This window comes from Dermacentor silvarum, chromosome 1 (assembly GCF_013339745.2).
Source record: "Dermacentor silvarum isolate Dsil-2018 chromosome 1, BIME_Dsil_1.4, whole genome shotgun sequence".
Classification (NCBI taxonomy): domain Eukaryota; kingdom Metazoa; phylum Arthropoda; class Arachnida; order Ixodida; family Ixodidae; genus Dermacentor; species Dermacentor silvarum.
Genome location: NC_051154.1, coordinates 141,530,902 through 141,553,943, shown reverse-complemented (window position 1 = coordinate 141,553,943; position 23,042 = coordinate 141,530,902). Strand labels below are relative to the sequence as shown.

Here is a 23,042-nt window from a genome sequence, read left to right as displayed (position 1 = left end):
GCCCAAAAACAAGAGCTCCTCGTATGCGAAGCGGCACTTTTCTGGCTTTAACGTGAGTCCGGAGGTCTTCATAACTTGAAGAACTTTTGAAGGCGCCGGAGGTGTTCCTCGAAGCTTGAGGCAAACGACGTCGTCCAAATAGACGAGGCAAGTCTGCCACTTCAAGCCTGCCAGTACATTATCCATGATGCGTTGGAAAGTCGCAGGTGCCCAGCAAAGACCAAACGACATGACCTTGAACTCGAACACTCCGTCTGGTGTTATAAAGGCAGTCTTCTCCCGGTCCCTCTCGTCGACTTCGACTTGCCAGTAGCCGGTGTTGAGGCCCATTGACAAAAAGTACTTTGCGTTGTAGAGTCGATCCAAGGCGGCGTCAATACGTGGGAGAGGGTATATGTCCTTCTTCGTGATTTTATTGAGGCGACGATAATCGACGCAGAAACGTAACGTTCCATCCTTCTTCTTTACTAACACCACGGAGGACGCCCACGGACTCTTGGATGGCTGGATGATGTCGTCGCGTAGCATTTCGTCAACTTGGTGCCTTATGTCCTCGCGTTCGCGCGCCGAAACTCGGTAGGGGCTCTGACCGAGTGCGCGGACATATTCGTCGGTTATGATGCGGTGCTTGGCGACAGAGGTTTGTCGAACTTTTGACGACGACGAGAAGCAGTTCTTGTATTGCAAGAGCAGAGCTTTTAGCTATTCTTTCTTATGATTGGGAAGGTTCTGATTGACGTCGAAAGTTGGTTTTGGTACTACAGTCATCGTTGCAGGTGCACTAGAATCCGTGAAGGCGAAAGCGCCGCTGGATTGTACTATTTAGTCGATGTAGGCGACCGTGGTGCCTTTGTTAATGTGCTTGTATTCGGGGATGAAGTTCGTGAGCATCACCCTTGCTTTCTCTGCACGTAGCTCAGCTATGCCTCTAGCGACGCAAATTTCACGGTCGAGCAGTAAGTGATGATCGCCCTCGATGATGACCTCCATGTCTGCAGGCACTTCGGTACCGACGGAAATCATTACAGCTGGAGCGAGGCGGAACGGTGACTTGTTCTTCTAGCACATTCAAGGCATCGTAACTGGTGTTTGTATCCGGTGGTGTCGCGTTGTGCGTTGAAAGCGTTATCGTCTTGGACCTTAAGTCGATGACTGCACCGTGTTGGTTTAGAAAGTCCATGCCTAGGATAACATCCCTGGAGCCGTGCTGCAGGATTACGAAGCTCGCCGGGTAAGTGCGGTTGTTTACCGTGACTCGCGCTGTGCAGATTCCAGCCGGCGTTATTAGGTGGCCTCCCGCTGTCCGGATATCGGGTCCTTGCCAGGCCGTTTTCACCTTCTTCAACTTGGCGGCGAACTCGCCACTGCAGACGGAATAGTCGGCTTCAGTGTCGACGAGAGCGGTGACGTTATGACCATCGAATAGCACGTGCGTCTAGATCGGTAGACCATCGTCTGGCGTTACGGTTAAGTCGTGGCGTCGGATCACCGCTGCGTCGGCTTGCTGCGCTGCTGCTACGTCGCGTTGGTAGGTCTACTTTCGGCGGCGAAGTGTTGTCGTGAAGGCTCTTGCCAGGCGCTATGCTGATACCTCGTCATGATGATTCGCGAATTTAGTTCGTCGGCGGCGGAGTATCTTCAGCATTGCGTCGCACAGCAACCGCACCTCCATCGGTTGCTGCCTTTAGTTTCCCGGGTAAGGGCTAGGAGATCGGCCCCGGGTTGGGCCGGCATACAGCCCTTACCCGGCCCAACCCGGGGCCAGATGTAGCGGCCTGGTGACGGCGAGCGTGAGGGTCGTCGTGATTGCCACTGGGCTCTGGCGAGGTAGTCGGCGATGTCACGTGACCGCTCGCCAAGCTGTGGACGTGGCGCGCTGACGGCGAACCCTTGCAGGCCCACAAAATCAAGCTACACTCGAAGCACAACGAAAGCGGCGAACACAGACGGTGATCGTCGAAATCTGATCAGCGGCGAAACGCGTCGGCTTTTATACATGAGTCATCGAAGGTCCCAGAATAATCCGTGGTACCCGCGTGTCTTCCAGAAAGTTCTAGATAATTCGCGTTGCTCATACAATCAGATGACATGAGCGTCGGTGACAAGAGACAACGAATAGAAGCATCGATAACGTTCCAGAAACTTCCGATACCTGCAGGCGCGTCCTGTGCCTAGCGATTACGTTTAACATTTGTTAGCCGGTGAAAAGTGGTCACCGGTGAAAGATAAACATGTATACGTGTCAATATGATTATGAAAGATTGAGTAAAACAATTTAAGACGTAACCTGCTTCCCTGTTCAAGCAAAAGGATCCAGTCAAGTTATTTTTTCCTCTTACACTTAGAAAGTGGTTGTATATCCCCAGGTAGAACAGTGTCGCGACGAATTGGACTTTTTCTAGAGCATTAATATGCAAAAAATTTATTGTTGGGATTTACGTGCCAAAACCACTATCTGATTATGAGGCACGCCGTGGTGGGGGACTCCGGATTACTTTAGTCCACCTGGGGTTCTTTAACGTTCACCCAAATGGCGCACTGATATTCACATCAGAAACCACATTCAACACACAGCATGCCTACACCAACATTGGTAAAACTTGTTTTTCACGCTGCTCTCTTACGTTAATACTTATGTGTTTTTAACTTTGTTGCAAGAAGTAAAGGGCATGCCCTGTATTTCTAACTACGGTACTAACATGTTATGACCAAGAGCCATCATCTGACAGCATAAGACCTAAATATTTCATTGGTGAATTATTTTTCTATTTCAACTGGCCACTTAACAAATACTTATATCTGATTTTGTTACATTTTTCTAGTGAAGCTGCTACATAATTACTTGTTTAGGGACATGCTATTAGTGACACACCATTTTTATACGCGCTTCAAGTCGGCCGCCAATAAAAACAATGACTCATTAGATGCCCTTGCACACAGTACACAATCATCCACAAAAATTGTATCCCGGTTCAATAATATCACACATAAAAAACCTTGTACTCGGTCGCGCAAAGCTTGAAACAGCGAAGCTGTGTGATCGTAGCCCAGCATTTTCCGGAAGTGCGCACGAACTTTTCATCTTATTACTCATGTAGACGATAATTTCTTTTCGCGCGTCTCGGACTTACGGCCGACACCGCGCGTTGCACAGCGCAGCTTGCAACACCGACACCGCGTTCCAGGAGACCCGCTCCGTGAATGCGTCGCTCTCTCTCTCTCTCTCTTGCTCTTATAGCGCGCGAAACCTCTTCACCTCGCAGAGCACGAGCGTACAAACACGCCAGCTGTGGAGGAATACGACGACGCTCGAACGCAATCATATGGTTAGCATAAATGCATGTTCTGGCAGCGTGGCTGTATAGCCTAGTGGTTCTGACGCTCGCTTTGGGACCGGAGGTACGCGGCCTCGAAACCCACCTCTGCAAGAAAGTTTATTAATTTTTTTGGTAGTTTCTTGATATGCACCACAAATTACGGCTGGCTTAAACAGCTTCGCTGTTAAAAAAAAGAAATTCTGGAGAGACATTTCAAACTGCTTACGTGTGGCTATGCGAAAGCGATATATTCCCTTTGGTGCAGTTTTGTACGGAACGGCGTTCCAGGAACTAGTTCCTTTTGGGAGGAACGGAGGAATGCCACCATTCCTTTACGGCTCGGTGGAACTGTAACGGTAACTCGTTATTTTTACAAAGGGACGGCAGAGGGAACGGCGTTCCTTCTGTAAACGTTCCACGGCACTAAACAGGCGCACCGACGCACGCACGTATGCAGCACATCATGCAAGGAGCAAAGAACTACCGCTTGTCTGTCACGTGACTATGGTGCATTTTTTTTTCGCGAGTTCTGCATTATATTTTTTTAATGACTAGGCTTCAAGTTTGCCACGTGACGCTCCCTTCTGTAGTTTCTTTCCGCCATGGCGGCCTGTCGGACACTAACATCGAGATGTAACTCTTTCCGAGTTCAAACAAGGGTCTTTACTGAATTAAGAACATCTATTCTGGACATTTCTTTTTCCGCTCATACTGCAATATTGGATCAGCATTCATTAAACGCCTAAGTATTGTTCCTTTCGATGCGGTTTTGTTGTGCAGACATTCAATTCTATTGGTGCATGCGAGTAACTTTCTATTTGCAGATCTGAAGCGCAGTATCCTGACTGCGCATTTGAAGAACGAAGTGGAAAGCGCCGTATGTGTTGCACTTGTAATAGACGAGCACCAAAGTGGCAGTTAAACATGTCTGGAGTATGTCCGGTGCTGCTTGAAAAAAAATCGTCTAGGAGCGTTGCTTTGGATTCTTTTTATCTCCTGATAATGTGCCGCCGGCAATGTTCAAATTCTTATAATATACTCAGTTTGATGTGAGATTTAAATTGCACACTTTATTTCGTCGCAAGATTATCCGACACCACATTTTCATTTCAAAAAATCAAACGTAACGTTAATGTAACGACACGTTACAATGTTAGAAATGTAACTAGAACGCGTTCCATTCGCATTAATGGAACTTGTAACGGAAATTCGTTCCAAGATTGGGAAGGAACGAGGAACGAGCGTTCCTGTTTTAGAGGAACGTGTACAACGCTGCTTTGGTGAAATGTTTTTTCCGCACGTTCCGCCTCCGTGCAAGTTCACCCCTGCGTTCTAACGGCGCGAGGCCAAATGAAAACGCGCTAAACGTCTGAACGCACTCGCTTGCCCACGAGTTCGTAACTCGAAGGAGCGCTCCGCGGCGTTCAATTGGACATAAATACAAGGGGTCAGGCAAGGAGACACCCGAAAGGCGAAGCACCAATGGCGATAGCAACTTAGTAGAGAGCTATACGGAGTAAGGATAGTAGTTTTATCAGCTGTATAAACTTGGAGATGCAGCAGCACCCGCAACGCGCAGAACTGTTGTCGACGCCGTCGCCGTTTTGCCCGCGTTCGCACCGAACGCGTGCGGCGTTGGTGACTGTTGCCAGGCCCTCTGGGGGCGGCTCGGAGGTTTTCGACGAGATCAGAACGGGAAACTCGTCGAGCAGCGTCGGAAGTCTTTACCACCTTCTCGCCTCGCAACGTTTTTATATAAATACACATTTGGTGCCACAGCTAAAGGGTCTAGTTTGCAGCGGGGAAGTGGAGAGGGTGTGGAGCTTGGCCTTCTTTTTAGGCCGCGCGGCAGCACAGGCTGTCGCGTGGAGGGCATCTTGCTCCTTAAATCGCTCGTCAATTTGGCGAGCAAATTCGTCTAGACGGATAGTGAGGTTGGAGAATTGTTGGGTGAAGGCTTGGATGGCCGTCTGCACCACGGCCTGAATTTTGGTCTCCACGAGTTGTTCGAATTGTGGGGCTAGGGCCGGGGTTGCCGCGGCCGATGTTGGTGTGGCCGAGGAGGTAGTGGGAGTTGCAGCCCTCTTCTTGGCCGGCTGTTCGCGAGTAGGAGGAGAAGGTAGTAGGGGAGGGAGTTTATGAGCGGCCGAGATCATTGTCGCCGGGGTAGGGGTGACGACCTGCAGGAAGGCATGCAGCTGCGACTGAAGGCGTTGGTTGGTGTTGTGGAGGGAGGCGAGCTGTGCGCGGACATGCAACATTTTCTAGAGGGGGTTGGCGGAGTCCTGGCAGACTACGTCTGCCCATCTCACCTCGCTGGTGTGGCGGCCGGGTTCCTGTGCAGGTGGTTTTTGGGGGACTGGAACTGGGGTTTGCCTGAGTCCGGGCCAGGAGTGGGATCAGGCCATAGGCTTGGTACGGTTGGAGGGCTGTTTCAGGAGATGGCTACGGTTTCAGGCTGTTTCAGATGTAGCACCTATATAGTACAGAGGAGTAGTAGATGTGCTTGGGCACCCAGTCTTGTTCGAAAAGTCTTGTTCGAGGTAGTGGTGTCGGCGTTGTGGGTCGGGAGTGTTGATGAGGACGACGTGTTGGAGGGTGTTGATGATTACGGCGTCTGGCTTGGCCTCTTGGTGTCCGAGGCGGGCTGCTTGCAGAATCCCATCGCGAAGCGCAACGCCGTTCACGGTCCGAAGGTTGAGGCCGCCACGGGGACGGAGGATGATTTTATGATCGTTGATGGGTAGCTTGGGGTGGCGTAGGGCAGAGAGTTGGGGCGGCCGGGGCCGGCTCCTCGCCAGAGCTTGAGGCGTAGATGGCTGCATACATTTTCGGCAGCGACGGAATTTGGAGTAGCGGTGGAGCGGGAGTTGCGAGTCGAGCTAGGATGAGTTGGCTAGGATGAGTTTATCCGGTCGTAGGGGACAAAGTTGGGTCTCCTCCGCGCCCCGCAGGCCCGGTTTCGGTTCCCGCCCAGATCAAAATTTACCTATTTTTCTTTTCAAAGGGATTAGTTTACTTTGTTTACATGAACCTGCCTGCTAAATTTGTCATCAATTCGAGCATTTTTTACGCGTTTTTACTCTTTGCCGTCGGCCATTTTTGGTAGCGTCATTCGGTCACGCCGCCGACTACAATTACGGGTTTTCGCGTAATGGCGCATATAATGCTTTCGCATTAAAAAAGTGGAAAGGAATCGGCCCCAACACGGAGCCTTGCGGCACACCAGACGTAGCAGCAACATCAGCTGAGCAACTCCCATTCAAAACAACTCTTCGACTTATACCTGTGTCACACGGGTACATTTGGAAGGCCTTCCAGTCGACGGCCTTCGAAACGCCACAACTCTATCGACTCGAAGGAGTTGTCGCGCTGCTACACGGCACTTTTGAAAGGCCGTTGAGTGGTTCAGGCGTTTCTCGCAAAATTGTGTGGCGCTGCGGATCTTTATTTTCGTTTTCATGTAACCAAAAGTTAAAGAACATTAAAACCACTTAAAAACGCTATAATTTATTTTATGTTGCGAAATGGCGGCGATATGACGGAATCCGGCAACACATGGAGTAGAGGGAGAGTGTACTAGACAACATGGAGGAAGGAATGAACACAAGCACGTCGCTGTTGTCGAGAGTATGTGCAGTTCGCACATAAGAAGTGGCGAAAATAGGTTATTGAATAATTAATAACACTCATATATAGTATTTTTAGAGCATTTTGGTTGGATTTGTTCTTTCTAACCGTGAGTACGAGCACACTGTGAAAGAGACGGCATGTTCGCGCTGTTTCCGCTTCCGTTGCTCAAAGGCCATCCAGATTTCAACAGAGTTGTAGGGTGCTCCGTTGACTCGATAGACTATTGACTCGGCGGCCTTCGAAACCGCACGTGTAGCAGCTCGAACTTGACCTTTGAGTCAACTGACTATCGGTTGGAAGGCCTTCCAAACGCCCGTGTGACACGGGTATTACTTACTGAACAACACGGAGTTACAGCCTGTATATTCATAAAAGTATTCACGTGTTCATAGTACCGCTAATCTTACCTGGTCAACCTATTACCGCTAATCTTACCTGGCATATCGACATTAGTAACACTGCGGATCGAACGTTGGGTTATTGGCTCCTGTACACTTATAATATCAACATCCTCTCTCATGTTACTATAGAAAACACTAATAGGAACAAAATTTGAGTATACATCCAATGTGTGAAATTCCATTGTATTTATTACCTCATTAGAACTCAAATTTACTCCACTCGTTTTATATGTTCAACTTTTGATCGAATAGCTACTCTAACCCCAAATAAAGCTAAAGTTGAATTTGTAACCCGTAAACTGATACAGTCGAACCCGGATATATCGAATCTGAAGGGGATCACAAGAAGTTCGTTATATAGGTAATTCGGTATATAAAATAATAGGCCCTCAGGTGGCTTACCGGTTAGTGCATCTGAGAGCCGCTAACTTACTGCACGCAACATGGGGGGAAAAAGCAAGCACACTTTATTTACCCGCAAAAATAAAATGCTGGTTCACTTTCAACTTCATTGAAAAGTCGAAGCTGATTCTTTCTTTACACTTGTAGCGGCCATCGCTTGCGGGTAATAAACTCGTGAATAGGCACTCAACCCACACTACGACGCCTCCAAAATCGGATAGAAGGAATGTTGACGTCCGAGGTAGCATGAGGGCTAGCTGAACAGCCTGACGGGGCTCAACTGACTGCACTATCTCTTCTCCACTTCCAGGTGCCAGAATACCTCAAGGTGTACAAAGGAGTGCACTATGAGGTCTTCTGCGTGGTGCCGCGTACGATATATCGAATGTGCTGGTGAACGAGCGTTCTTTATACGCGTGCACCAGCCCGATACATTTGCATGGAATTTTCAAGGGGATTTTACAGCTTTTCGATATACAGAATAATTCGTTATAAGTTGGCTTGATATATCCGCGTACGACTGTATCTCCGTCACCATATATATGGCATCGTATTGATCAGCTGTACAAAATACGTATCAGATTTAGTCACATTAACTTCCTTCAGCTCTTTCTGGCCTCACACAGCCCTTGAATGGTATCGCCTCCCCAAAGAAATCATAAAGAGTACAAATAAACGCAAGTTTCATGCAACATCAACTAGCGTACGTTGTGTAATCTGTTAAATACTATGTTCCTTTTAAATTCTTTGTAAGGTCAGGTAATATGGTATAATTATAAAGCTGCCGTCGTCGTGCGCACTGAAGTTTTGCACGTACCATCAGCTAAAATTATATGATTAGAAAGTTACTTGTTAATAATTGCATTGTTTGTTTTCTCTGCTCAACCCACTTCCTTCCGTAATGCCTTCGAGTGCTGACGGCGCAAATAAAAAATTATTAAACTGTAAAAAATATTTCTTGGATGAGAGGTGGTCACCTCCGGCAATGTTTCATCATCATCATCATATATTTATGTCCATGGCAGGACGAAGGCCTCGCCCAGCGATCTCCAATGACCCCTATCCGGCGGTGTATAAAATATGCGCATTATTTAAAGCTACATAGTTTAACACTACGTAGCTAAACTCAGTTATTCTTCTGAAATAACTAGTTAGTTGTTCCTCTTAGCCGCTTATTTTGTCTGTGCATGAAACTCTCTCGTTTTATTTGCTCAAATGACAACCTAATTAACAAGCTTTTGAAACTTATATCGCTTTGGTAAATAATTTGCTATGTGTTTTTGGACTCACGCGCTAAAATAAAAAAAAGACGTACATTGCTTTATAAATGCAGTGAATGAAATTGCTGCGAAAAGACAAAGCCGTGTAATACATTTGAGCTTTTCATTACATGCCTATAGCCAGGAAGTTTATGCAACCAAATGATTGTGGATTATTACATTCTCAAATTCCTATGGCATTTCCCCTATGTGGAGAAGCCAGTTTAACTTTTAAATGATTCACAATTCGACTTTGTGATGTTTCGACCATATATTTGATAGATAGAAATGTGCATGACCAATAGGAACATATGTTATAGGCAAAAATTCTTAGCAAATTTTGCAAAATAATCTGTGTTTACCAACTGAACAGCATATTTCTACCCTGGAGCAGATAGGAAATTGAAATGAATCACATGCATAAAAGTTTGCAGTGCGAGTATTATGAAGTACAGTTTCAGTTTTATTTCTTTCAATTTATGATATATGATAGTTGATGTGATGACTTCAGTTTCCTGTTTTATGTTTAAGCTACTGACACTGCACAAACTATATTTTTTGTCATAGCACGGAATACAGGCCCAGAGTGCGGCTCATAAACACATCGGGATAATGAGGTGTAATTTGTGGATACATTTCTCGCTATGGGTAATATAGGAGCCCCTTTCTCGCAAATATGTCTTGGTTGAGAGCGCGTGTGCTGAAAGTAGACTGATTGTCCGCGCTTTCCGTGCAGCTACCGAAGGGACTGTGACAGCCTTTCGCTGTTTAAAGGTTTAAGCCTTTCGATGCCAAGCGCCTGAAATATACACAAACAACGCGCTTGTCCAGAACCAGAAAGGTCGCAAGCATCATGCGAAGGGAGGGATTACCCTTGTACGGGTTAGTTGCATCCTTGAGCAAAAAAGAAAAACAGGGGAGTGACAAGTCATTTTTAACGACGGGCTGTCGCTCTTATCGTTATCACAAATGACGACTTGCGGCAACGTACTGCGCTTTGTCGGAAAGCTGTTATGGTTCATACTTTATAAACGGTATTTATTTTTTTCCACAACGTAACTTACGTCATCGGGGCAGATTTTAAAACATAAAGGTCTTGGGTCAGGCGGTGGTACCTAGGTGACATGAACGCCCGAGAAAAATGGACTTGTACAGTCACTTTCTTTTGGAAGCGCTGATAACGTTGTAATTTTAACCACAATAGCACTTCATACATGGCATTTTTCCTAACAGCTTAACAGAAGAAAAAAATTATGGGGTTTTACGTGCCAAAACCAGTTCTGATTATGAGGCACGCCGTAGTGGGGGACTCCGGAAATTTGGACCACCTGGGGTTCTTTAACGTGCACCTAAATCTAAGTACACGGGTGTTTTCGCATTTCGCCCCCATCGAAATGCGGCCGCCGTGGCCGGGATTCGATCCCGCGACCTCGTGCTCAGCAGCCCAACACCATAGCCACTGAGCAACCACGGCGGGTAGCTTAACAGAAGGCTAATCAGTCCTCATATTAATAAACTTATAACTTTTTACCAGAGACACTCTCAGATGACTTCAATATATTTACAATAAAGGGCTACATAATTTCCACCATGGCTTTACGTAGGTACGTTGGCGCACTTCATGTAATAACCCCAGTCAGCCTACTCACATATAGCGCATTACTAATCACATCTACCATGGCCCCGGCTACATCCCAAGAAGCAATTTCTTACCTATTTTGATTACTTAAGACTCGGTAGGCTTAAGACAGGCCAAAATTCGAATAGGAATGCGTAGTATGGTATTAGTATGGAACCTACAGTGATCTAGAACGTATGCATTACACTCGAGTCTGGCCAGAATTAGACAGTAACATTCATTTACTCTGACTATTCATCTATCATCAGTGTTAATAAACTAAACGCATGCTGTGCCGATCTTTCCCCCCACCTCACCCCAAATTAAGCTGGGCGCAGGCTACCACCCTGCGTCTGCTACAAACAAATACGTACCCTTCACTCGCTCGCCTCCACCTTATATTCCCTGAAGTCTACAGTACACCCAACTGCCGGTGCTGTGGCACTCACCCGGCTACGCTTCCGCATGTGCTGTGGGAGTGCCCAGCGCAGTACACTCACATTCACACCACGACCCTCTCGTCGAGGTTGCGTGAGGCTCTGCGGAGCTCCGCCCTCGACGACCAAACCTGGGCGACCCAGCATGCCAGTGAGGCGGCGGCGAGGCAAGCCTTCGACGTCCCCTAATCGCTATGTTTGCGTCGTGAAGTCGCCTGAGCTTGCACAAGTTCTTCAATTCTACGCTCCAATATCCCATCACCAAGAGCTCGGCGCTTGTCATCACGAATAAGCTAAAAAGCAACCTCGCCTTCAGAACGTATAGTCAGCGTCACAAGCTTTCGTACCCCGGAAGGTGAAAAAATATTTATATTTCTACGCCTTAGTCACGCATCGTAGTATTCGGATTTACAGCGTATACTGGTCTAGAGTAAAGAAAACAAAAGTTTTACATAGTTTTACTGGCTGCGGGTTAGCTGCGTTGAAAATGAACTTATTCGCAGAACCTCGGCCGCGTAAACTTTTGGCGGCGACTGTGCGATTGAACACCTGCATTTTCTTTATTCTGCACATAATTTTTTTTAATGAATGGCCTTCCAGCCAACGTCATGCAGTGCTTACACCTGGTTAATTTTCAGGACAGCAGACTCAGACATGACTTATTAAGTAGAAGAACTGAACTATTATGTAGCACGTCATTATTATCACCAATCAGGTGTAATAAATATGTAAACAAATAAAGGATAATAACATTGCCTATGAAATTTTACTCAAATCTCAGGACTACTTCAAGACTTCGCCTGTTCGTCGTGTGTACGTCCCTATACTTTCTAGCAAACTGAAAGGGAGAAATTCAAGGGTGAAATTGACATCTCTTGGTGACACCATGGCAGAAAAGGGAAGGTGTAGCTTAGTGGGCCCATATGAAAGGATCAGCTGCGATTATGCTACTCACGCACAAGGAACGACACTTTTGTATTTTTTTACAGGCAGTAAAGTGATAAATGGTGTCCGTGGACGCTGGAGTGATCATGACAATACCACCGTACCGATATGGGTGATAAACTATTCTAATAAGGGAACATTTCTGCAAGCCTCACTGTCCTTTCTTATGTTTCTTCAATTGTCCAAACACGTTAAATTTAGCGTAGGAGAAAATTCTTACACAATTACTGAAGAATTGTACCAGTAATTATATCATGGTGCTGCGATCTGATTCAGCAATAGAGTTAGTTAAGAACAGAACAGCAGAATGTCATAGTAACTTTGGTGATTCTAGCCGAAAAAAATGTCTTCTTGCAACGCTTTGTGGGCATAACTCAAAAAGGGTGTGGTCTGTGATTGGAATAGTTCTCTATTTTTACACGACAAACTACATTAACACGCCCCGGTGTCTTTTCGCATTATTTCCAATACTCTTCTGCGTACGTCGTGGTAAAAGGATATGAAGACCTTTAGTATTTCGGGAATTTCGTGAAGGTATATGGGAATGGTTCAAATGATAAGACACGTGCGCTGCATATTGAGGATAGAATGTTTATGTTTCGAGGTATTGGTTTGTACTAAGCAAAAAAGCTTGTGAAATAATTCGGACAGCCTTCATTTGCACCGAAGATCCGGTACGCAAAAATTCTGCTTTGATATAATGCAAATATACTCAGTCAAATAGCTTCTGTATTCCTTTGTAAGAATACTACGTCTGGGGCTGCAGCCAAGTTTTCTACTTCTGCGTCTTTTAATTGCACTCACGGGAAGCTATTTATTCTTGTGGAACGTTTCAGGCTGAACAAAAGTCGCACAAACACGCCTTTCCATGACATATCTGAATAGGCAAAAATATTTCGTAGTAATGTCTTCATAAATGTTTGCCTTAAGAAAGAAATCAACTTTGAAAATACAAAGTTGGGTTTATTGTCTAAAATACATTACACCTAAAGTGCAAAAGAAGTTTGGAAGCACGTTCGCATGTTCACGAAACCAGCCAGCTATTTTTTTTTTTAGGCAGACGTTGGTACAGTAGAAAGAAACGAAAGAAGAACCGCAACTAAATGACCTGCGTTTCGGAATATGCCATCTGGCGGGAAACGGCCAAACTAAGCAGCGACAAAGTGATAAAAAAAAAAAAATAGCGGCGCCGCTGGCTTCGAACCTGCGAACTGCCAATGGTGGTATTAGCGATCCTAATCGGTGGTCGCGCGAAACGCTCGGCTATCGGTTTGAGCGCTGCCGGAGGCAAAAACTGGGCTTGTATACGTACCACAATAAATTCTGCGACCTTGTTATGAAAACTGCGATTTTGGAACGACTTTTTTGCCATTTCAAGAGTTTCTGCTGCAACTAGCTGAAAGCCGAGTCATTGAAGTTGATAAATGCCCAATAATACGTCGATCGATGCAATATGCTCATCGCAAATTGCTTTTTACTGGCAAAAAAAGCCTCCAAAATTTGGCATTCTCCATAGACTCCCATACTTCGAACTTCGCCCGCAATTTGGAACGGGTTTTCTGTCGTAAGTAATGGTACCGCTTGCATGAGATGTCGGGCTAAGCTCCTAGAGCCTATTTCCACGGTAATATTTTGAAAGATGGCTTCTATGATTAGTTATTTGGGAAAAACGACGCTCTCCCATAGAAAATGCGCATGTTTTCAGAGGCGGCCGCTAGAGGCGCTGTTCGGCGATGTCCCAGATTCCTGGTATTGTTGCTGCTTCTGAGATCAACCTAGTTACGGTTTCATTCATGACCTCTATGTTTTCTTTATCTTCCTTTTCTAAAGCTGTACATTTGTTTGCGAGCACCAGCCTGAATTGGTCTGCTTTTACCCTTACTGCCTCTAGGTTGGCCTGTTTCCTCTTGACTAATTTCACTCTTTCTCTCTTCAAATTATATATATATATATATATATATATATATATATATATATATATATATAAGTACTGTTGTCCAATGAAACTCTTTGACGCCTACTTGGAGCACTGGGTATGTGCCACTCGGTCTGTGCTGGTATTCAATGAAACTCTTTGATGCCAACTTGGGTTACTGGGAGTGTGCCGCTCTACAGTGAGGAAAAAGATCCCTTCTCAACGCGTTCCTCAAGGACGGCAACCCGACGCTTTTGCAGGCTGCGCCACAAATGCGCTGGGTAAGTGCCCCTTTTCAGCGAACCTCATTCACGCCAACGCTTTAGCGAGCTGCGCCATGAACAGACTGGATATGTACCGCTCTTCAATGAACCTCTCGCCAACTTATTGGGTCACTGTGTATGTGCCACTGGGTGTGCGGCAAGCGAGGGGACAATTCTCACCGTTCGCACGCACCGGCGCACCCGGCTTCTCGTCTCGGAGGCCACTCGTGTACTTCTCGGCAGCGTAACTAGATGGCGCAGCGTTTCCAGAAAGAAGCGTGAGAGAGGAGCCTGTCTGCCACATGACGCGTTTCTCAGAGTTCGCACGCACCGGCACGCCAAGCATTTTAGAGGCCAAGCACAGGCTTCGCGGCGGTACCGCCAGATGGCGCCGAGTGTTCTTAGGCAAGCACAAAAGTGGGAGTGCCGCTACAGTGCACGCATCATACATAACATACATAAGATGGCGGCAATATCTTGTGTCGCTATATTGATTCAATGCTCGTGCATTACCATCGACAGTCATCGTGAGATGGGTTCTACGGATTTTTAGACTGTACTACCTTCAGGGTCGGCCTATATGTTTGGTCAGGTTAGATAGCCGGAAAGTATACGGTACGACAAAGCCAAGATAGCAATTTGCCCATAATAGCAAACAAATATTTCTTATCGCAAAAAGAGTACGTAAAGGAGCAGAAACAATTCTGTGCGGCAATTTTTTCAGTGACAGAAAAGCGCCGATGTGACCATCGGGGCCAAATTTCAAAGTAAATCTGGTATCTTCATAAGAAATCTTCGGCGCCGATCGTTAAGCTCGTCTTGTCGACGTCAACTTGCGTGGTGTGTGTTTATTCGCGCATTAAACATTGTTAACGAAGTCATATCGAAAGCACCGTTTGGCTTTGCTCTTCTGGTGATCATAGATTCTTTACTCCTCGCAGCAATGAAAACAGCTCTCGCGTTGGTGTCCGACAAGGCCATGTATCACCTGGGAGCATCGGCGCATTTACCTAAACTCCACTACTGCAATCATTTGGAGGTATCCGCAGATAACAGCGATTTTCTAGAGTGCTGGGCTCGAGCTGCAGCGGGATCCCTCCACCATCCGGTGGGAACGGCAGCCATGGGTGACTCGTCGGACCCGTCAGCGGTGGTTGATGGCCACTTCAGGTATGGTTCGAGCTTTTTAACGGTCAGGTGACGTTGCCGTATCACTTGTCTCAATTACCTATTTTGCATCGTGCAGAAGCGAAGTCAAATATTTTTGATGTGGAAGTCCTGAACGCCCTCCGGGTTCTTGAGAAATCAGGGACATTTCTTATTGTACGCCTAGTCATCCGACTTGCTGCGATCGACAGGACATATGCATTGGTAACTAAACATTAGAGAGAAATATTGCGTTAAGATTTATTGGAAAATCGTATTTCTTCAATAGCGAAATGGCTATTTTTACGTGTTAGCAGGCTCAGTAAGCCGGAAGAAACAATAAAAGCGAAATATGGGTGGCGACGCAGCGCTCAAATTTCCGCATCAGCTAGGCACGAAGGCATAGATTTAGACAGCTCTTGTTTAATCAATTTAAACGTTCATTGATAAACAAGCACCCCATCGCATTCTAAATGGAGGGAAAACTCAAACCCGGGAGCTTTGAGAACGTTTCCTGCGCCAAAGTGGCCCAAATGCGAGGAACTAGTTTTAAATTCATGCCGTCACACTGATGTATATATACCTTCGCTTAGGTTTCGGCGCTAAACTTAAAAAAAAGGGGGAACTTTGGCCTTCGTTTGCTCCCGTGATAAACAACCTGTTCTCACGAAATGAATTAACGCAGACCTTTAAAATAATGGTAGTGGGAAATTATTTTTTCGCTATAATGTAGGTCACTTTAATATAAGAAATAAGAGAAGACAAACAACGAGCACAAAAAAGAGAAGGTTTAGACCTTTTCGTTAGCTTTGCGGTTTTAAAGGCTGCAACACAAAGAAGAAAGCGTCTGGACACGAGAGATCATAGACTTCTTTGAGCGAGACATTCCGAATGCAATCCCGCACTCCTGGATGCTTCCCAGCAGAGTTTACGAGACACAGCGAGAGTAGGAAATCTTGGTGCGTTATGAGGGGTGAGACACTGAGCCAGAGAAAAAGCAGCTGGAAATGTTCAGCTTGAGACCCTTTATAGGTGATCCGGGGCGAGTTCGCATTTACTCCAAGTAGAGCACGTGCGGCCACTTTCCGGCTGTTCTCGCGCAACTCCCGCGATCACAGCCATACCAGAGCAACGCGGTTTATGTCGCCACTCAGGTATCTTCTGATGGGGCTGTCTTCGAGCGCAGAGGAAGTTCGAGTCTGAACTGTATGAAATTTCCTAATGACTTTCAGCGCTTGACAACTTGGGTGATTACAACGTTTTTTGACGGATTTGTTGAGCGTGACTCCGTATTCTCGCATGACGAAAACGATGTACACAAGACGCCGGTGCTTTAGTGCCATCTGGAGTCAAAGCAGTCCGCACTGACTTCAGAGTCCTCGTTATCCTCTGATCATATTCATCGGCATGTTTCCCGCACTCACTTGCTTTCACCTGCCGCACTCATCCCTGTGCAATAAGCAACATGTCGCCAGGCCTGTAGATTGCACTACCAATCCATTCCATTCCCACCTCTTGTGGCTGCACTTACATGGGGCAAACGGGACGTTGTATTAATGGTCGTTTGCGTGAGCATGCGTACTGTGTCAAGATTAAGACTGGCAGTAATCTGGCTGTTCATTGTGCAAAGTGTGGCTGTTCACCACTCCTAGATAACACACGGGTGTTGAGAAGGTACAGCCATCAGATGGCCAGGGAAATCTTTGAGGCCTTTTCAATGTGTCAGTTAGGAGCCACCTGTGTAAGTGCCCCTTCTATAGCTCTTTGCGATAAGGAACTTAAGTTCCTCGGGAGTTAATCAGTTTGGCCTTTGTCCACTATGTGTATTGCTAAATTTGTATTTTTTAATGATTTTGACGCACGCGCAGCAGGAGTTACCTGACGATGACTCGCCTCCCTTTCCTCTTTTTTCTCTTTCTGCCCGTTGGGAATTGTAAATATTTGCGCAGGCTTCAATAAAGGGGTTGTTGACAGTCAGCGCTTGTCCTGTGTTCTCTCTTGTCCGTGTTTTTTTTTTTGCGCTGTTTTAAATATGAATGACGTTATCATAGCACACGTAAACCAGAGCAACCCAATAACGTTCGGAGCATGCGCAGTGAGGACGACGCTATTTCTTTACGTACGTAATGCGTTTACGTTTGGTTGCAAACGCTAAACTAAAACTGTCTAATATTACGGTTGCATAAACTGCAGTTGACGGAAAGCGGCAACTGTGTGGCCTATCTATATATAGCGCCGGGCGTCGCGGCGTTGCCAATCGGTGTGGTGATTTTGGTGAGTTCTGTCGTGCACTCTGATGGGCGAACCTTCGACTTCGACTTCTCAGTCAGTAGCCGCACCCGGCACCTTTGGACGTCCACGCAAGCACGCGAACGAGGCCGAGGCGTCATTGGAGAGACGTCGCAATACTTTCACGTTCATCCACGTAGGGATACCTAAGCGCTGTTGAATTTTAATTATAGTCTTGCACCAGTGCTCATATACACAAAGTTCTTATACCAGAACTCTTCGTAAAATGAGATGCCAGCAATTCCAATGTCAGGCATACTATTACCGAAGGCGGCCAGCCAATGGCAGACAGCTCTTATGAACGAAAACCTCTGTGAATTCGACCCCAGTTTTGTCATTATGAGGAAATGATAAAATTCACAATGTAGTCTCAGAGCGAATGTGTTAAATGGCATTCTGTTCATTTTGACCGATGTCACTCCGCTTTGACATGCACAGACAGAAAATAATAAAAAGGAAAAAAATATTTCAGTGAAATAAAGAAAATATTGAAAAAAGTTGCACTTTCGCCCGCAAGGAGAAGCATCGATTGCGATAGCAAATTAGTAGACAGCTATATGAAGTAAGGATAGTTTTATCGGCCGTATAAGGTTGCAAGCATTCGCTTACTAACTAAATTAACAAGCATGGTGTCACGTGCTCACAAGAAAACATGAACACATCTCACTTAATGAGCACGCACACTCGCTCTCAAAACGCTGGAGTGAGGAAGCGTAGTGGCAGCAGCGATCGACTTGACCTTCGTGCTGCCTCTTGCTTTCACCGTGAACTTAGCGGCGAGAACACATGGCACACGAAGCTATCAGCACTCGGCGCTCTTTTTCCCCATCGCACATCTCTTTCACGATGAGGCCCGCGCAGCCGCACCATACACAGCCGGAGTTGAACGCCCACCCCCTCACTCCCCTCCACCCGGAATCTTGCGCGCGACGGAAGACAGCGTGCTCCCTCCCCGCTTTCCTTCCTTGCGCGCGCGAGATTGAGCCACTATCGTCGGCTCACCCTCGCACGCTGTCCCTCCCACATGCAGAATACGGGGCGCGGCGACGATGTTATCGCCCTTGGATTTTATACCGAACATCACGGCTACGGCAGAAATGTGCCTGGAGCGTCCATATAATTGTTCTCGCAATAATAGTGCATGGCGTACGCCAGTTTATTTTCACAGCTCACTGTTGATGTTTTGCTAATAAGACAAGAGGTTATACTGAGGCCAATTTGAGTCACTACCTGGGCGAAACGTTGAACTTGTTTCCTAGGTGAAATTTTTCATTGAACTAAGACTTCAACTGTGGCCGCAAAGCTACGGTTATAGCCTTACCCGTCAAGATTAATCTGCCAATTCTGTTACAGGGTCAGAGGCATGGAGAGATTACGTGTCGTCGATGCTTCGGTCATACCATTTGCATTGTCAAGTACGCCACATTCTGTTGTGATGCTGCTAGCAGAGCGAGCCGCCGAAATTATAAGCAGCTCTTAAAACAGGTCAGTGACGAGATAAATATATTTCTATAGTTCCCATGCACACATGTTTTTGTTGACGCTCTTTACATTTTGCAGCCTCTTGTTTGTTTGTGTTTATTGCCTATTTTCACAATTGCCACACCTGTTTCACCTGTTTTCTTATTTGCATTTGTATTGCCTATAAACTACCGCTGTACGTTGTTACATCATGTGTATACGAAGAGGCCAGGGCCCCTCAAGCTGCATGTATAGGCCTACAGCTTTTTGCGTGATCTTTTCTCGCAACATTATTGTTGCGAAATAAACATTATTATTACTATTATTATTATTGCTATTATTATTGTTACAGACGAAGCCAATGTTGATGGGCCATTAGTTCAGTTTACGGAGCTTGTTTTGAGCAGTATGCGCAATATATTCCCCCAGTACAGACGACCTAAACGCTCTAAATATCCCCACTGATTCTCATCTGAACTTATAATTGCCCTAAAGTATAAAGATCGCGCGCACCGAAAATCCAGGTTTTTAGGACTCGCTACAAACCCTCTATAAGCGGGATCACGACTCATATATAGTATTCTTGGAAATTAGCGTGGATCCAAACCGGCCGGAGGAATTTTGGAAGTATATCCGCAAACGCTCTAGCTAACATGGAGAGTGTTCTCGCCTGCTTGACTCTAGCGGAGTAGAAGTCCAGTCAATCGCGGGATGTTTTTCTGCCAATTCGTCATCGTTCTATAAATCTTCAGCTTACAACGCTGTTGTCAGTCAACAACAGCACATGACGGTTCCTACATCTAGTGCTGTGTTTTTTGATGAAAAAGCAAGGACAATAGTTTTATCGGCCGTATAAACGTGTAAGCATTCGCTTACTAACTACATTAACACGCATGGTATCACGCGCGCACAAGCAAACATGGACACATCTCACTCGATGACCGCGGTAACTCGCTGTCAAAACGCTGGAGTGAGGAAGCGCGGCGGCAGCGAGCGACTTGACCTTCGTGCTGCCTCTCGCTTCAACGAGAACTAAGCAGCGAAAACACAGCGCACGCGAAGCTATAAGAACTCGGCGCACTCTGGCCCCATCGCAGATTGCTTGCAAAATAAGGCCCGCGTGGCCGCGCCATATACAGCAGCAGGCAGAGTAGAACGCCCCCTCCTCCATCCCCTCCCCCGGCGTCTTGCGCGACGGAAGACGGCGCGCTTCCTCTCCGCTTTCCCTCCCTTGCGCGTGCGAGATTGAGCCGCCATCGCTTTTGACGTTGTCAGCCACTCACTGCTTCTGATCAAGCTTACGCACTTTGGTGTTTACTCGTCAGTTGTCAATTTCGTGCGCAGTTATCGTATTGATAGATCATGTCATGTTAACGTCAATGACCAAACCGCTTCTTTTTACATGCGAACTACCGGCGTCCCTCAAGGATCAGCATTAGGGCCACTACTCGTTTCAATTATTATTAATCACGTTCTTTCCGCTATTCGGAATTCTTCATTCCTTCGATATGCTGATGACATCAAGATTTTAAGGGAAATTCATACTGCTGATGACTGCCGTATCCTGCAGATTGACCTGTTTTCTTTTTCTCAATGGTACAAAGATAATAACCTCACCTTGATTGCTGCTAAGACCAACGTCGCTACTTTCCCACGCAAAACAGCAAGCGTTTCTTTTTCTTATTCTGTAGATTCTGTACCAATATGCAAGGTATATGAGATCAATGACCTCGGTGTACATTTTGATTCAATCTTACACTTTTCAGCTCACACTAAACGCGTTGCAATGCGGGGTATTCGCTCTCTTGGCTCTGTTTGCATACTATCCCGAGAATACAATTCTCCTACTTTGTTCCGCAAGTTGTACACAACGATGTCTTCCTCAACTCGAATACGCGTCGGTCGTCTGGAATGGCATTTCTAGATCCAACAATGACATTATAGATGGGGTCCAGAAAAAAAATGTCTAAGCATATATCATCACCGCTTTGCCAACACGGACATTACACCTTGTTCTAGCAGAGAAAGAGAGCAAAGAAAGGAAAGACAGGGAGGTCAACCAGACAAGTGTGCGGTTTGATACCCTACACTAGGGGTAAGGGAAAGGGGGAATAGAGAGAGGGAAAGAGTACACGTGGGATGATGCACAGGGGCACTATAAGTGGTCTCTTAAACCGGTACACTTCAAGTAGTTAACTAGTGCCCGAATCGCTTTTTGTGCCAGTGACGGGTGTAGCCACGGTCCGAGTATCTTTGACTCAGAGAACGGTCTCGAGTCCAATTGGTTTAAAGTTGTCCTGAGAGAGAGGCGCTGTATGTCGTAGCGAGTCCAGGTACACAATTGGTCTGTTCGATTCGCCTGCACCACTGTGAACCAGTTCATGGCGGTTCACGAGAAGTTCAGAAATTGTGCAGCTCGATTTCTGCGGTGCAGGCACAGCGCGACACTCGAAACGAATGCTAATGTGCCGACGTGGTGCAGCCGTTATGTTATATCCGACTAATGTGCATGGAGTGCGTAAGTTTGAGAGGTCCTGAATTGCAGGTATGATCGGCTTCTGGGGCATAAATACACACCACACTTGCGTAGATGCATCAGACGTGCATAAGCGGGGTTTTAACGACGCTTGCTCCCGTGTGCTGTGTCGTATGCTGTGCTGCTACTTGATACCTGTACGCCTGCACCAAGGTGGCACCGACAGTGGAGTGGGTGCAGCAAAATCGTGAACCAGCCCTGCACCTTTCCTGCACCTTTTGAAACGAATGGTATGGTTCAGCGGGCGCCATTGCTGCACCGCGGAAACAAATGGCAGGGTGCAGCACCTCGTGAACTGCTTCAGGCGGTGCAGGCGAATCGAACGTACTAAATAGGTGCTCGATGGTTTCCTCGTACCAACAGGAGTCGCACATCGGGCTCTCGGCCACTCCCATACGATAAGTGTAAGCGTTGGTGAACGCCACTCCCAGCCACAAGCGGCACAGCAAGGTCGTTTCGCCGCGGGAAAGGCTAGATGGCAGTTGTAGCCGTAGCAAGGGGTCAAGCTTATGCAATCGGCACTTGAGGGCACTTGAACTCCAGAAAGCTTGTGACTTTTTGCGCTCAAGCAGAAGTAGTTCCCTGGCAGTGTCCGTCCTCGCCAAAGCACTGTTAGATTATTGTCATTGCCCTTCGCTGCCGACCTAATCGCGCTGACCTGCTGTTTCTTTTCAAACTCCTTCACGGTATCCGCACCTGCCTCGAACTCCTCAGTCGTATCATGTTTCGTATTCCGCGCAAGATCACCAGAGAGCATAGACTCTTCCATGTTCCTGCCTGTCATCACCAACGCTCAACCGTCCACAGAATATTGAGTCTTTATAACGATTATTTTCATGATCTCGACATATTTCACAACTCGCTGTCATTGTTCTTTTCGGAGCTTTGCAATGCTGTGTTATAGTTTCAGACATTGTTCAAGTGCCCTTCTCCTCCTTTTTCTTTTGTGTTCACCTTGCACCTTGTATATATTGTAGTCTCCGGGTTCTCTCAAGCCGCCTTTGTCGTAAGGCTTAGGCTTGACGGCCAACTCCCGTGTGCTTGCCTTGTACTACCGGGGTTCGGCGGTACAAAGACAGGCAGAAACACGACAACACACGATAGTGTAACAAGTATAAAAAGGGTTTATTGCTCCATGGGAATTCGCGTGGAAGCAGGCTGTAGAGTCGACCTCGACGTTTGTCGTGGTCGATAGTGGTCGAACGAGGTAGGGCACGACAAAGAAAGGGAACAAGATGGTTACCTGAGCTCCGTCCTTCGTCGCGGCTCGCAGTCGTCTCCTCTTTCTCCGGCGTGCGCCGGTCGCGCCGGCCGCGACCGCCCCGCCTCGTTCTGGGCTCGGTCCAATGAGCGCGGGGCTCCGCGTACACGTCACCGCTGCGTTTGCAACCGGTTTCCAAGAGGATCGCGCCACCGCACG

At 46.8% G+C, this 23,042-nt stretch overlaps 1 protein-coding gene across 1 annotated transcript in view; it reads left to right on the top strand.

Moving 5' to 3' along the window:
- Nucleotides 1–23,042, top strand: part of LOC119436152 (alcohol dehydrogenase [acceptor]) — a 76,744-nt gene that overhangs the window by 37,572 nt on the left and 16,130 nt on the right. Inside the window, exons 10-11 of the mRNA XM_037702913.2 lie at nucleotides 15,132–15,360; nucleotides 18,979–19,110. Coding sequence (XP_037558841.2) covers nucleotides 15,132–15,360; nucleotides 18,979–19,105 — 356 coding nt within the window. The 3' untranslated portion in view covers nucleotides 19,106–19,110. The remainder of the gene's footprint in view (nucleotides 1–15,131; nucleotides 15,361–18,978; nucleotides 19,111–23,042) is intronic.